The sequence below is a fragment of the Marmota marmota genome, unplaced genomic scaffold (genome assembly GCF_001458135.2).
Source record: "Marmota marmota marmota unplaced genomic scaffold, marMar, whole genome shotgun sequence".
Taxonomy (NCBI): domain Eukaryota; kingdom Metazoa; phylum Chordata; class Mammalia; order Rodentia; family Sciuridae; genus Marmota; species Marmota marmota.
The window spans coordinates 24496950-24511366 of NW_026000221.1; the positions used below are offsets into that span (position 1 = coordinate 24496950).

At 33.3% G+C, this 14417-nt stretch overlaps 1 protein-coding gene across 17 annotated transcripts in view; it reads right to left on the reverse strand.

The window, feature by feature from the left end:
- The window catches only part of Chd9 (chromodomain helicase DNA binding protein 9), a 251656-nt gene that overhangs the window by 80675 nt on the left and 156564 nt on the right, over positions 1-14417 (reverse strand). For 16 of the 17 annotated variants that reach the window (XM_048792193.1, XM_048792190.1, XM_048792188.1 and 13 more), the window contains 6 exons: positions 8471-8582; positions 4591-4737; positions 3680-3748; positions 3543-3598; positions 2592-2709; positions 246-332 (listed from right to left, as the gene is read on the reverse strand). In XM_048792193.1, the coding sequence (XP_048648150.1) occupies positions 246-332; positions 2592-2709; positions 3543-3598; positions 3680-3748; positions 4591-4737; positions 8471-8582 (589 nt within the window). Of the gene's footprint in view, positions 1-245; positions 333-2591; positions 2710-3542; positions 3599-3679; positions 3749-4590; positions 4738-7713; positions 7772-8470; positions 8583-14417 lie in introns of all 17 variants that reach the window. The other variant, XM_048792201.1, reaches the window with a different exon arrangement.

The following is a 14417-nucleotide window of genomic DNA, read 5'->3' on the forward strand; positions in this document are numbered from 1 at the left end:
TATATTTTTTTTAATATTTATTTCTTTTTTAGTTCTCGGCAGACACAACATCTTTATTTGTATGTGGTGCTGAGATTCGAACCCGGGCCGCACGCATGCCAGGCGAGCGCGCATGCCAGGCGAGCGCGCTACCGCTTGAGCCACATCCCCTGCCCCATAAAAATATATTTTTATAAGCATGTGTGAAGCCCTGTGTTCGTTACCCAGTACCACAAAAAGGAGAAAAAAAATGATAAAGTATTTACCTCACCAGTATCCTTATCTTCACAAAAAGAGACTTCTAATACTCTGTCTACTTCAACATAGTCTGGGTTAAATGGTTCTTCTTCAATCTAAAAAAGTACAAAGGAAGATAAATTTACTAGTGTTTCACTATAGAACTAATACATCAGTTTGAGTCCAACAAACAACATTTTTCTAGTTTAATTTCCAATAGATATTTAGGATATTATTAATTGCCATGTTATAAATAATAAAACCAATCAAATAGGACTAAAAAAATTCAGGTATTAGAGACAAGTAAGTTACTCTAGGATATGTGTTGAAATTTTTACTAAACGTATCCTCTCTTCCTCTCCTTTGCTACTTGAAGTTCAAGTTGCAAAAGTTGAGGACTAATCAACCCAGCTTCAGATTCTGTTCTCAATACTATCACTCATTATCTTTACCTGATGATAGTCCTTTACTGAACATCTACTCATCTAGATGAATGTAAGTAAACTCTCTATTTGAGCTACCTCAAACTTAGTTGCATTCATTTATTCTTCAACCTATACCTAATCTTATATTCTCTAATTGGGTTAATGAAAACACAACTTCCTCTCCAGCCCCCCCGCCCCACTCAGTCACACAAGCCAGAAAACGGGAAGTTGTCTTAGATTCCTTCACTTTCTTTACCTCCATCTAACTTGTACAAATTTTAAATTTTACTTTTTTTTTTTTTTTTTTTTTTGGTACCATGGATTGGACACAGGGATTTTTAACCATTAAGTCATATTCTCACCCTTTTTTAAAAATATTTTAAATTTTAAGACAGGGTCTCAAAGACTTCACTAAATTGCTGAAGTTGGCTTTGAACATGTAATCCTCCTTCCTCAACCTCCAGAGCCACCGGTATTACAGGCATGTGCCACTGCACCTCACCAGACTTTACTTTTAACTGAAAATCAGATTGGATACTTCCTCCTCATTCTCACTGACTTATCATTTCTTACATGGATCTTTAAAAATAACTCCCAACTTGTCCCCCAATGCTTGTCTTGCCTTTCTTTATTCTGTTTTTCACATTGTTGCCAGAGTAATCCTTCTCAAATACAAATTATGACTTACAGCTTCCTTGCTTAAAATCTTTTAGTGATTCTGCCTTGTTTGATACTCAGGTTCAAATTAATTTTTTTGTGTAATAGATAAGATCCCTCCTTTTCCTCCAGCCTTATCTCCTGTTGCTTGCTACAACTATAACTCAGATTGTAACCAACCTAAGTGTCACACCTTCACGTTTTTGTACTAATTCTGCTCTCTTCTGACTAGTTTACCATTTTTTGGCTTCTGTGCTTGGGCACTTCCTACTCATCTCTGAAAGACTTCCAACAGTCATCTGTGTTTAACTTTACTGCCCTCATATGTTCACCCTCTAAATGTTGTATACCACATAGTTCTACCTTTAGTTCTCTTCACTATCTTAAACCTCTCCTCCTCAAACCCATGCATCTATATATGACACACCTGATTATGTTAGAGTCTGTAAACAAGTCAAAATAACACCTGGCATTTTGCCAGGGGAATGTTAGAGTTCGTAAACAAGTCTGGATGGTGCCTGGCAAAATGCCAGAGGGAGTGGTTTGAGAAGTAACAAAAGAGAGCCATTAAGTGTAGAGATTCCTTATTGGTTGACTGATGTATCTAGTTTATGCTAATTGGATAAGCTGTGTGGAATGTATAAATACTGCTCCTGTCCTGCAATAAACGGCTCCCACTCCTGCTGTATCAACGTACACAAGTTATTCGTCACCCTCCGCTTATTTTGCCCAGCCAGCCGGGCTGCGGCATGATTTCAATGATTATAGCCCAGTACCAGAATGTTAATGTGATACTTTAGAGGATTAAAAAAGTAAAGAAAAGGTTAGATATATTCATTAGTTGGAGGTAATTATTTTACAATGTATAAATGTATTAAATTATTGATGTTGTGTTCATATAAATAGAAGGCTGGCATGGAAAACATGCAATGTTTGTAATTATTTAATGTGTAAGATTTAATACACTGACAATTTTTATTTTCCATTTATTTGCTACATTATCATTTCCTTTATTTAAATAATTTGCTGATAAATTCTTTGTGATATTAACACAACCAGATTCAACTATGTGCATTGAAATAATGCTAATTTAAAAATAAAAATATTATCTACCATTCTGAATTATCAGTGTTTTTGTTTCAGCTAGTTCCCAAGTTAATTTTGGAAAGAAAAATTGTGTCAATAGCATTTTTATTTGAATATCAATGTTGGAAGCCTAAGAACTAAAATGATACCTAAATCTATATGTATTCAGAATATCACACATAATAGTTTTATTTATTTTTTTCTTACATCTGCAAAAAAATGTGCTCTTTGTGCTTGTCTCAGTTTGAATCGTTTAATTTTCTGCTGAATCCTTTTATCTTTCAAAAGCTGCTCTTCTGTGGCCCATTCACAGTGAAGATAGGAGCTAAAATTTTTATAGAAGTAGTATATTAGAACATTATAAAAAACATGCTTAAGGTGCATTTTTAATTATAACATCCAATATAAAATATTATCTTCAATTATACAAATAATTTATCACTATTTAATTTTAATAGACTTTATATAATTTCTAAAATTAAAACAACTAAGATCCCTATAGCCTTAGGAGATTGTAGTCTCATGGTGTACAATTTACTATACAGAAACAGAATAGTAAACTGACTAAAAGAATAACAGCAAGATGTACTTTATCTTTTATTTTTTTCATTATAATGGATCTGCCACAATCAGAATGCTAACTTATTTTGAAAACAATGTAATTGTATTTAAAAACATTCATGAAAGTATTTAGAAAGTAACAGAAAAATGTAGAAAAAGAATGACTTTTTCACATTTAGTGGTCGCATAAGTTATCTATGACCAAGATTAAAATTTAAAATTTTAGTCAAAGCATCACACTATATACATTTAATGCAATAATCGAAATACCAGAAATTTTTTTAGAAAAAAAAAATTAAATCTGTGAAGTTTAACATACAACAAATAATGCCTATAATTTATAAATGCATATTTGTAGATTCATGTATTTTGAGATTAATAATGAATACCTTCTGGAAAAGAAATTCAAATCTTACCATGGAAGGTTTTCAAAAGTCTTCTACTTTTTAATGATTTTTAAGTTCATGTAGTTATAAATGATAAAAATTATTTTTAAATGCAAATACAATGAAAACCAGAATTTTAATTCAGTGTTTTATGTTAACTATATTAAAATATCTACCAACCTCATATTAATTTTCTAACTCAAATACTTACTAATTCTTGTATTTTACAAAAAATTCTTCTGTATCAATGATCACTCCAGGTGATATCTATGAAAATAAAATTAATAATTATAAAACTTAAACAGGACATGGAATATAAAGCGTGAAATATAATATGCCATTACTTACTTCCTTCTTTACAATTCTAGAAGACAGTATTTTGTCTACAATTGCAGCATCTTCTTCACTTGGGTTCTCCTATAGGATCGAGGGAAAGAAATATGCAATGGAACGCATTCTGAAATACCTTTTAGTTGCTATTTTATATATTTATGAATACACTAAAATTCAATAAATATTTATTTAGCAGAGGTGCCCGGTACTATAAACATTAGGAATACAGTACAATAGAAAAAAATATATATCATCGTTGTTATGGTTTTGTCATCATCATCATCATCATTCTAAACATATTGGGCTTTTTTTGTGTGCTAGGCATTATACTAAACACATTGCATGTATTAATTAATCTAATCCATTATCATATCCATTCTTATCCCTCCTATTATCTCTATTATGCAATTGAAGAAGCACAGGAATATTCAGAATTATTACTTGCCCAAAATTTTTGATCACTCAGTTAAGAGATGAGTATTTGGCTTACAATGTAGATAAATTAAAAGAATTATAGAAGAGGAAAGCATATATGGAAGAAATAAAGGTATCAAACATGGCATTTAAGAAACTTCATAAGGCAAAGTTGAGTCCTTATGAAGAAGAGCAGGACACAAAGTCAGAAAATCTAGACAAAGGGCTTTCTTTATATATTGCACTAAAAAAGGCATTATTATTTTAAAGGAGTCGATTAGGGTAAATTTTCAGCCAAAATATAATCCCTATCCAACTTGCTCATGGATTATTACTATCTACCTAACAATTAGTCTTCTACTTTAGAAACATTCTGCAAAGGAGAGACACTTCGAAAGAGTTTCAGGTATACACTTAGGAAGAAAGAAATATAAGGAGATATATGTATTTCTACTATTTGAAACAATTTATATTTATTTTGAAATGTAGTAATAATTCCAAATATGTCTTACCACAAATAATTGTAAAGGCTGTTCACCAGGTAAAGGAGCTGAATTCTTTTTTATTTTCAAAGAGCCTTTAACCTCTTCTTCAGATTGTTTCCCTTCTGCATCTTCTGCATATTTTTTTCTTTTAATTTGTCTATTTGATCTTCTTTTCTGTAATGAACCACAAGGATCAGATTTATACAATTTATTGTTTTAGACAATTAAAAATCTTTGAAACAAAGATTTTAAAAATATTACTTCTATAGTTGGCAAATTCTTTATTAATTTTCATACTGATACTCAACATTCAATTTTTTCTTACTTTTCTTTTTAAAGGAAGATTATAATTTGCCCATTATAATTTTCCCACAATTTAAAATATCAAATATTCATAATAATATCTTTATTTATTTATTTTTAGAAGTTTTAAGAAAAGTCTGTTGGTTTTTTTAAAAAAAACTCTTTTATAGCTTAGGCAAAATGTATTTTATTAGTAATACCTTTATTGCTGGGTTACTTTTCTTTATAAACTATTGTTAAAACTATAGATGTCTTCACATTTTTGCCCCAAACCTAAAAAGTATATTAGATGAATGTTGGTTAACAAATTAGTTGGGGCATAATCCTAGAGGACATTAGAGAATATTTGCAAAAATATGAAATTGTTTAAAGTAGAATAAAATAAAATGTCTTAAATACATAAAATATTTATTAAATTTACCAAATAATTCAATTTGAATAAAAGAAGAAACAATATTTCTAACCTGACTAGCTCTTCTAAAAATAAAAGCATCATAAAATGTCTTTTAAATAAAAGAATTACATTTAGTATCACAATTTTTAAATAACCTAAGCAATTTAAAATCAGGAATCAAATATACGTGGTTTTACTTACCTCCCTAAGTGTCTAATATTTGTTTCAAAAGTTTTTGTATTTAAAGGAGAATGTTTAAAAACAAGGTTACATATCTTTTTGATGGTCCCACTAAAACCCAGAATCTTAGGTTGTTTTGAAAATCCCAAAGGACTTAATTTTTACTATTTTTCTTTACACTTCTCCAAAATCTAATAGGGTAAAGGCATCTCAACCAACGGTTCTATTGCTTGATTTACCAAAGTAAATCTATCCCTTCCTCCTTTTTATTTTATATAGTGAAACTCCCATGATACTTCCCAGAAATTGAAACAACAAAATAACACATTTGGTTTTTGCCAATGTCTTCTATTTGGCAGATCTTTTGTTAGTCCACATCCCATGCATAGCACAGGAGCAAATTGTTATCTGTGTCCAGTAAGGTGGCAGTAGCAGCCTTTCTAACATCATACTTCTGCCCCTTTCTCTTATAAGTAGTGCGATATTGAAAGAAAAGAAAGGCAATGCATGGTAGTCAAAAGTACATAGGAAAAACTTTCAAGATGGTTCATCATCTAGTTACACTCTGCTTCTTTGGATGGGTTCAGTGAATAGGAAGGATGCTGGAGATATATAACCTAGGAGTACGTATATGCTAGGCAAGCACTCTACCTCCGAGTTACACCCTGAGCCCCAATTTTGTTTTTTTTTTTGTTTGTTTGTTTTTTTGTTTTTTAATATTTATTTTTTAGTTATCGGCGGACACAACACCATTGTTTGTATGTGGTGCTGAGGATCGAACCCGGGCCGCACACATGCCAGGCAAGCGCGCTACCACTTGAGCCACATCCCCAGCCCCCCAATTTTGTTTTATTTATTTTTTGGGGGGGTCATCATCCATTGGCCATGAAAATGTTTACATTTTCAAATGCCAAATAAATATTTTTATTAATACAGGAGACAGGGAAGGTGGGATAAAGTTATAATAAAAGGACTTTGTTAAACTCAGTATTCCCAATTACTATTTTAAAAAAGACATGAAATATTTACTATTCCTTGGGGGGGTGTCTATGATTCTCGGCATAAAGAATGTTTAAAACAAGTATAATAAAGCTTCTTTTCTGGTCACTGAGGCATCTGAGTGGTAGCACACACCTGTAATCCCAGTGATTTAGGAGCATGAGGAACGAGGATCACAAATTTGAGGCTGCCTTGGGTAATTTGGTGAGACACTGTCTCAAAATAAAAAGAGCTGGGGATGTAAATCAGTGATAAAGCACCGGAGTTCAATGTCCAACATCACAAAAAAAAAAAAAAAAAAAAAAAGGTGGATCAGTGGTCTGAAAAAATCATTTTCACTTACAAAATAGAATGAGGACCATTCACGGTAAATTGCTTCCTCATCCTATGATATCAGACTAGCATATTAAAACTCCATGGTCTGTACTTGATTTCATTAATAAATTATACTCCATAAGAGTACAGAGAAATACCACATTACTTCATTCCAAGTAACTCTCAGCAATTATTTTTTCCTGTGTTATATAGTATCTCTACTAGTTTAAAAATATAAAAATTAACCTAAACTGCACATATTTGGCTAATGCTTTTTTCTTGTTTTCTTTCTCTGTAATGTTTTCAAAACACAATTTAAAATAGTGACAAACTGTAGTAATTTCTTATTTCTAGCTTTTTTCTTATGTCTTTGAGAATGTAACAGATCAGCACACAGCATTTTGCATATAAAGAGGTCAGAAGAATGATGTTTTTAAATAACTAATACTACATTATGATGAGATATCTGCTATAGAGGCATTAAAAAAAGATTTAGTCTTCTAAATATAGTACAACTATAAAGTACTCTTTATTTAAAGATAAAAAATTAAATACTACAACAAACACAGTTGTAGATTTCCTCCTGATAAGAAAGCTTAAGTCGTTTTCTACAGTTCAAATCCTGACAATGCATTGTAGTTAAAAGCTACACAGACCTTTATAATATAGATTTATAATTGATTATTAGAAAATACCCCCCTTTGGTGTTACAGCAACATGCTTGTCAAAGCAACTTAATACTATACTGAAGAGCATGGAAGAAATGTACATGTTGACCTATACTATCATTTCAGTGTTTTGTAATTACATATGGGAAAATGGCCAGCATTATTATAGTAAAAATTAAGCTACATTTTCTCATATTGAAAAAGTTAAATGTAAGTTTGCCTAAGTTAAGGATAACATATGAAGAAAAAGCCAGGCCATATAATATTAGGAGCTTTGATCACTGCCCTTACCTCAACTCTTGCAGCAGCCCAGGAGCCTTGAGCCACTACTCTCCAAATGGATAAGAAGCTGCATAAGGAAGAAGAAAGGCCATTCAGGGGCTTTCTGGCCCCATAATTCAACAATTGCCACCACCCCTATGGCCTACAGTTGTTTTTAAGTATTAGAAAGCAGATGGTGGCCTGAATTATTATGACCTTCACTACATATATATTTTTGTAACTTCACAGGTTATTATTAATATCCATGTATTTAAAAAAAAAAGGTAAAAGGCACAATATTTATGTCTATATTAGGGGATTTTTAATATATTCAGTTATCTTTTTTTCAACAGAAGGAGACTAAAGGAATTGTCTCTAAGAATGACTCAATCCATTTTCTTTGTCATTTGTATATGATTTTTAAAATGAATATTCTATCATTAAGTTCACGTAAAAATCACTCAATAAGCACAGGATAATGCCACGAGGTACTTCTCCATGTAAAAGCCATCAAGGACTTTGCATTATTACTTAACCTCTGAGGGCTTCATTTCATTATCTTGAAAATGAAAGGTTTAGAGAGGATATGTAAGTTTCCTCTCAAATCTAATATTCTATGGTAATACTACTAGGAGCATATTGTAATAATGCTGTCCTATAAGTTATACCACATAATAAAATGTATTTTTAGTATTAAACTGCAGTGTAAGTAGACATAAGGCAGTATTTTGCTACCTAAATAATTCTTAACAGAGTTCATTTCTCGGAAAATAACTTTAATACTCACTTGAGAGTCTTGATCTTTGAATGTATGTGGTGGCATATGCTCTGCATCAGATATTTCATCTGAAGATTCATTTTTTCTTTTCTGTTTCTTACCCAATGTAATAATGAGTTTGCTGTGTCAAGAGGAAAAGAATAAACAATAAGAATTTTGTATTTTTCCACTTTGGGTCAAATTAAGATTGTCATTGTAAACTTTAGAAGAAAGTTTCTACCACTTGCATGTCCAAAAATAAATATTCAGAAATCCATAAAGACATTTTCAAAACTTAAACCTCTCTTCTACTGAATTGGACAAAAAAACCAATATTATAGTTAATGTACCTATAAGCATAAAAAGGTAGTCAAGAACTATAGCTGGTTTTTACGATATACTTAACTTTTTAGGATATAAATAACTATTACATAAAACCAATTCATTTATTGTAGATTTAGATTATAAGACAGTGAGGAGCTGTTTATTACTCCTACCTTTTATTAAACTAAAATTCCACTTATTGACCATAAATACTTCCATGCCCTAGGAAGCCTCTACTTCTTTCTACTCTATGGTAATCTCTTTCTTATTTAAGACAATTCTACAATTAATTTTTCTTTAATACTTTTATTTATGTTAAGAGTAAGAAATATGGTGGGCATCATGGTGGACACCTATAGTCCTAGTACTTGGGAGGTTGGAGCAGGAAGATTGTAAGTTCAAGGCCAGCCTCAGCAACTTGGCAAGACTCTATCTCAAAAAAAAAAAAAAAATGTGGGTTACGGGCCTGGGGATGTGGCTCGGTAGTTAAGTGACCAAGTTTAGTCTGTGGTACCAAAGGAAAAAGAAAAGAAAACCATTTTTTATATTTCTGCAGTATGTATATGTTCTCTCTTATATGTGTTTATTAAATATTTTCAAACATATCAAGTACATATACCTAAGAATGTATTTTAAGTACATGGCTCCCATTTTTTCTTATCTGCCTTAACAGCACATTATTAAAACACTATGTTAATCATGAACCATTCTAATTACTAATAAGCAAAATTCTACTTTAGATAACCTATATTCCAAAAACTGAGAAGTCCCCCAAATATTTTTAGGAATGGTATATCAGAAAGATTGCAGAATTCTTTCCATAATTATTTACTAATGTGGGAGAGCTTGAAAGTTAACAGCTTGTACTTTGAAATCACAGGATCAAAGATATAAACCCTGAATCTACCAATCACCTATCTGTGGGACCCTAAGCAAATTACTTGCCTGTAAACATAGGGGTAGTATATTAGCTACCTCTTCTCTTGAAAAGTTAAGTAGGACAATGTATGCATCATGGTTTGGATCTTAAACGTCCCCCATAAGTTCATGTTTTGAAGGCTTGGTCCCTAGCTAATGGCACTACTAGGAGGTGGGAGAACTTTTAAGAGGTGAGGCCTAATTGGAGGAAGTTAGATCATTGGGCTCACACACTTGAGGGGGGATGGGACCCTGGCACCTTATTCTCCCTCTCTTTGCTTCCCATCTGCCACAGGGTAAGCAGCCTAGGCTCTACCACATGCTCCCAGCCGTGATGTTTTGCTTCACCACAAGCCCTCAGTGACCATGGACTGAAACCTCTGAAACCATGAGAAAAAATAAATCTTTCCTCCACATAAATCATTTATCTCACGAATTTTGTCACAGCCACGAAAAGCTTACTAATATAGTAAGTTACCTTTTAGCACAGTCCTAACTAATGGAAACTATTTTGAATTAATATATGTTCAGCCCTTTCCTAGGTTCTGAGATTGAATATGAAGTGATAGTCTTTAACCTTAAAATAGCATAACTAGACAATGATCACAGCTAAAATGCTAAAATAGATATTAGCACAGGAAACAATGTGAACAGTGTAACCTCTTTCACAGAAAATTAAAAGTGATACAGCTGGTGAATTGGCACACACCAGTAATCTCAGAGGCTAGGGAGGCTGAGGTAGGATCATGAGTTCAAAGCCAACATCAGCAACTAAGCAAGACCTAAGCGAGTAACTTAGTGAGACCCTGTCTCTAAATACAATATATAAAAAGGGCTGGGATGTGGCTCAGTGGTTAAGGGCCCCTGGGTTCAATCCCCAGTACCAAAAAATGAACAAATAAATAAAATAGTGTTACAGAAACAGTACAATTTGAGATAGCAACTGAATTAGTAACAGGTAGTGAAAAAAAAGACAGTGTACATTCCAGGAAGGGGGATACCACAGAAGAGTGAGGTGAATATGCTGTGGTGATAGCATGACAGGGACACAGAATATTACAGAAGGAGGAAGCAGAAAACTGAAAAATTATATATGGTGAAGATTATAGAAGGCCTGGAAAAGACGTGAAAGACTTATATTTTAAGATAAGTTTTTAAGCTCCACAGAGTAAGAGTTTAAACAAAATCTACCTATCAGCACTGGCAACAAATATTTAATAAATACGCACTCAGATATTTTTGAATAAATAAAAGCAAAAAGCAATAAAATATAAGAATTTTAAACAAGGGAACAATGTGATTGAAAGGAAATAAAGTACAAAGCAGAGAAACTATTGATAAACTACATAAAAATTCGGTTGAGAGATGAAGAGTATAATCCAGGGCCATGGCACTATGATACATGCCAACAATCTCAGAGGCTAGGGAGGCTGAGGTAGGATCATGAGTTCACAATAAAATACTGAAGAAAGATCCACAATAATTGGCTAATGACTAGCTGACTAGTTGTGAGAGAAGAAAAAAAACTTTACAATGAGTTTTTCCCTACATTACTCTTATAGTGACTATGTACAACAAGATAATGGCAATTCAACTAGCTATCCTACCTGTACGTTCTGAATGTATGAAGAAAGTAAATAAGAGTATATACATGAGTATATACAGCTCATGTTGGAACCAGAAAATACAAAAAGAGGGGCTGGGGATATGGCTCAAGCAGTAGCACACTCGTGTGGCATGCGCGGGGCGCTGGGTTCGATCCTCAGCACCACATTAAAAAAATAAAGATGCTGTGTCCACCGAAAACTAAAAAAATAAATATTAAAAAAAAAATTCTCTCCCTCTCTCTCTCAAAAAAAAAAAAAGAAAACGAAAAGAAAATACAAAAAGATATTCTGAAACAAAATTAAGAAACTGGTTAGTCCTCTTGCCACTTTGATATCTTATTTCTTCCCTTCTTTTTTGTTTTGTATGAGGTGCTAGGGATTGAACCCAGAGCATTGTGCATGCAAGGCATGTACTCTACTAACTGAGCTATATCCCAGCCCTATTTCTTTCCTTTGACGCTCATTTTTCCTTACTCTGGTTTCACAACTAAAAAAATCTCCCTGGAGGTCACATCTACCATTAATGATCCCACATGATCTTGACCTTCCTCCTTATCTATAGCTTTCAAAAGTCATTTCGCACCAGGTGTGGTTGCACAAGCCTGTAATCCCAATGGCTGGGGAGGCTAATGCTGGAGGACCACAAGTTCTAGGCCAGCCTCAGCAATTTAGCGAAGCACTATGCAAATACGTGACTCTGTCTCAAAATAAAAAGGGCTGGAAATGTAGCTCAGTAGAAAATCCCCCCGGGGTTCAATTCTAAGTATAGGGAGGAGGGATTGTCATTTCACTTTTGTTTCTAAACCCACTATAATCTCAACTCTTGAAACTACTTTTCATATTCATAGCTTCCATGTATTCATTGTTCACTATGAGTCAGCAACTGCACTGACTTTACATGTTTTCCTTCAATTGATGCTTATACAAGTTGGAGAGGCAAGTATAATTTTATAGAGACAAGAAACTGAGACTTGGAGAAGTTCAATAACTTGCTTAAAGTCACACAGATAGTATGAAAAGAGACAGAAATTACATAAGCCTCACTCCAAAGTCTAAATTCCCAATGTGTATAGCTACGACCTTTTTTAAAAAAATATTTTTTGTAGTTATAGACAGACAGTGTGCCTTTATTTTATTTATTTTTGTATGTGATGTTAAGGATCAAACCCAGTGCCTCACACATACTAGGCAAGTGCTCTGCCACTGAGCCCCAGCCCACCACAAGCCCTCAGTGACCATGGGCTGAAACCTCTGAAACCATGGGAAAAAAATAAATCTTTAAAATGCTAAATCCAAGAGAAAATTTTAAAATCCCATGTACCAACATTTAACTGATCATCATTTTCTTTTTTGTACCCTTGGCTACATGATGCAATAGTCAAACTTCCTCTCACTATATTTTGGTTCCTCTTCTTCCATCTATTCCTTGAATATTGATTTTTCAGCAGGATAATGTTCTTTTTTTNAGTGCATTGATTTGGCCTTTAGGGAGGACAGCAGAGAGTACCACATCAAGGCAGGACAGAGGTGTGTGTGTGTGTGTGTGTGTGTGTGTGCAGGGGTGGTACTGGTGATTGAACCTAGGGGCACTTTACCACTTTACCCAGCCCTTTATTCATTTCTAAATTTTGAGACAGGGTTTTGCTAACACATTTAGGGCTTTGCTAAACTGCTGAGGATGGCCTTGAACTTGTTCCTCCTGCCTCAGCCTCCTGAGTTGCTGGGATTGCAGGTATGTGCCATCATGCCCAGACAGAATTCAGTTGTCTTTTCTGCCAGCCCCTCAATCTTTGGTGTTTCTCAAAGTTCTGTCTTCAGACTTCTTACCTCTTCACATACAGTAGTAAATGGGACATGTAATTTATCCTATGATCATGCACCACACAACACTACAGACAATGATGGTACCAAGATATTGTTGTAGAGTTGAAAAATTCCTATCACCTAACTACCTCTTAGCTGGTCTTAGTGCAATGTATTGTTCAGCATGTTTTGATGATGGTGATATAAATAAACCTACTGTGTTGCCAGTCACATATATTATAATCATAAGATTATCTATTGTAAGATATATGTTATAATCATAAGATTAAAATATGTAACTGACAGCACAGTAGGTTTATTTATAATGCATGTGACTGGTAGCACATGTAATTCATAATACCTGATAGTAAATTATCATGTTACTGATTTCTGTAATTATTATACATTTTATCATTAAGTTCTTTATATTCTTACTTATTTATAAAAAAAAAAAAAAACACATTTACTGTAAAACATTATACTGTGTTACACCACCAGCAGCCTCATTTTGAATATACAGTCTCTTAATCATGTTGAGGGACTGATTTGTATCATCTATGTTTGTTCTAAGTACACTCTATGATGTTAACACAAGGTCAAAATCACCCCCAAGGGACTGAGGGTGTAGCTCAGTGCTAAAGTGAATGCTTAGCATCCTCAAAGACCTAGGATTAATCCTCATCACCAAAGTGGGAGAGGAGGTGATCACCTAATAACACATTTCTCAGAATGTGTCCCCATCATTACTAGACACATAATATTCTTTTTTTTTTTTCAGAGTAGAAATTAGAAGTTTATTAAAGGACAGCAGAAAAGACTTCTCCCGGAGGAAGAAGGGGACCCAAGAGGTGGAATCCGTGGAAGGCATGTGTCCCCATCATTACTAGACACATAATATTCTTTACTGCCACCTAGAAGTTGAAGATTTTTATATCCACTTTAGACTTTTCTCCCAAGCTTCAGACTCACATAGCCAGACTCTCATGGATACTTCACAAGTATCACAATCTCAAAATCCCCCCAAATCTAATACCTCATTTTCCATAAATTTAAGAGTACAACAATCTACTAATATTAACTATGATGTAAATTCAGAAAAGTGTATATATAAAAAATCAATGAACTTTCTTTAAAAAAATTATATAATTAGCTTCCATTATCAAGAAACAAGAAATTGGTTTTTCATACGCTCCCTCATGCCTCTTCTTCAACCAATAACCTCCTCCTAAGGATATCCATTATTTTCCTTGTGATTATTTGATAAAACCACAGGTATTTTTACAGATGGCAAGCTCAGTAAATAAAACTGGGCAGTAGGAATATAT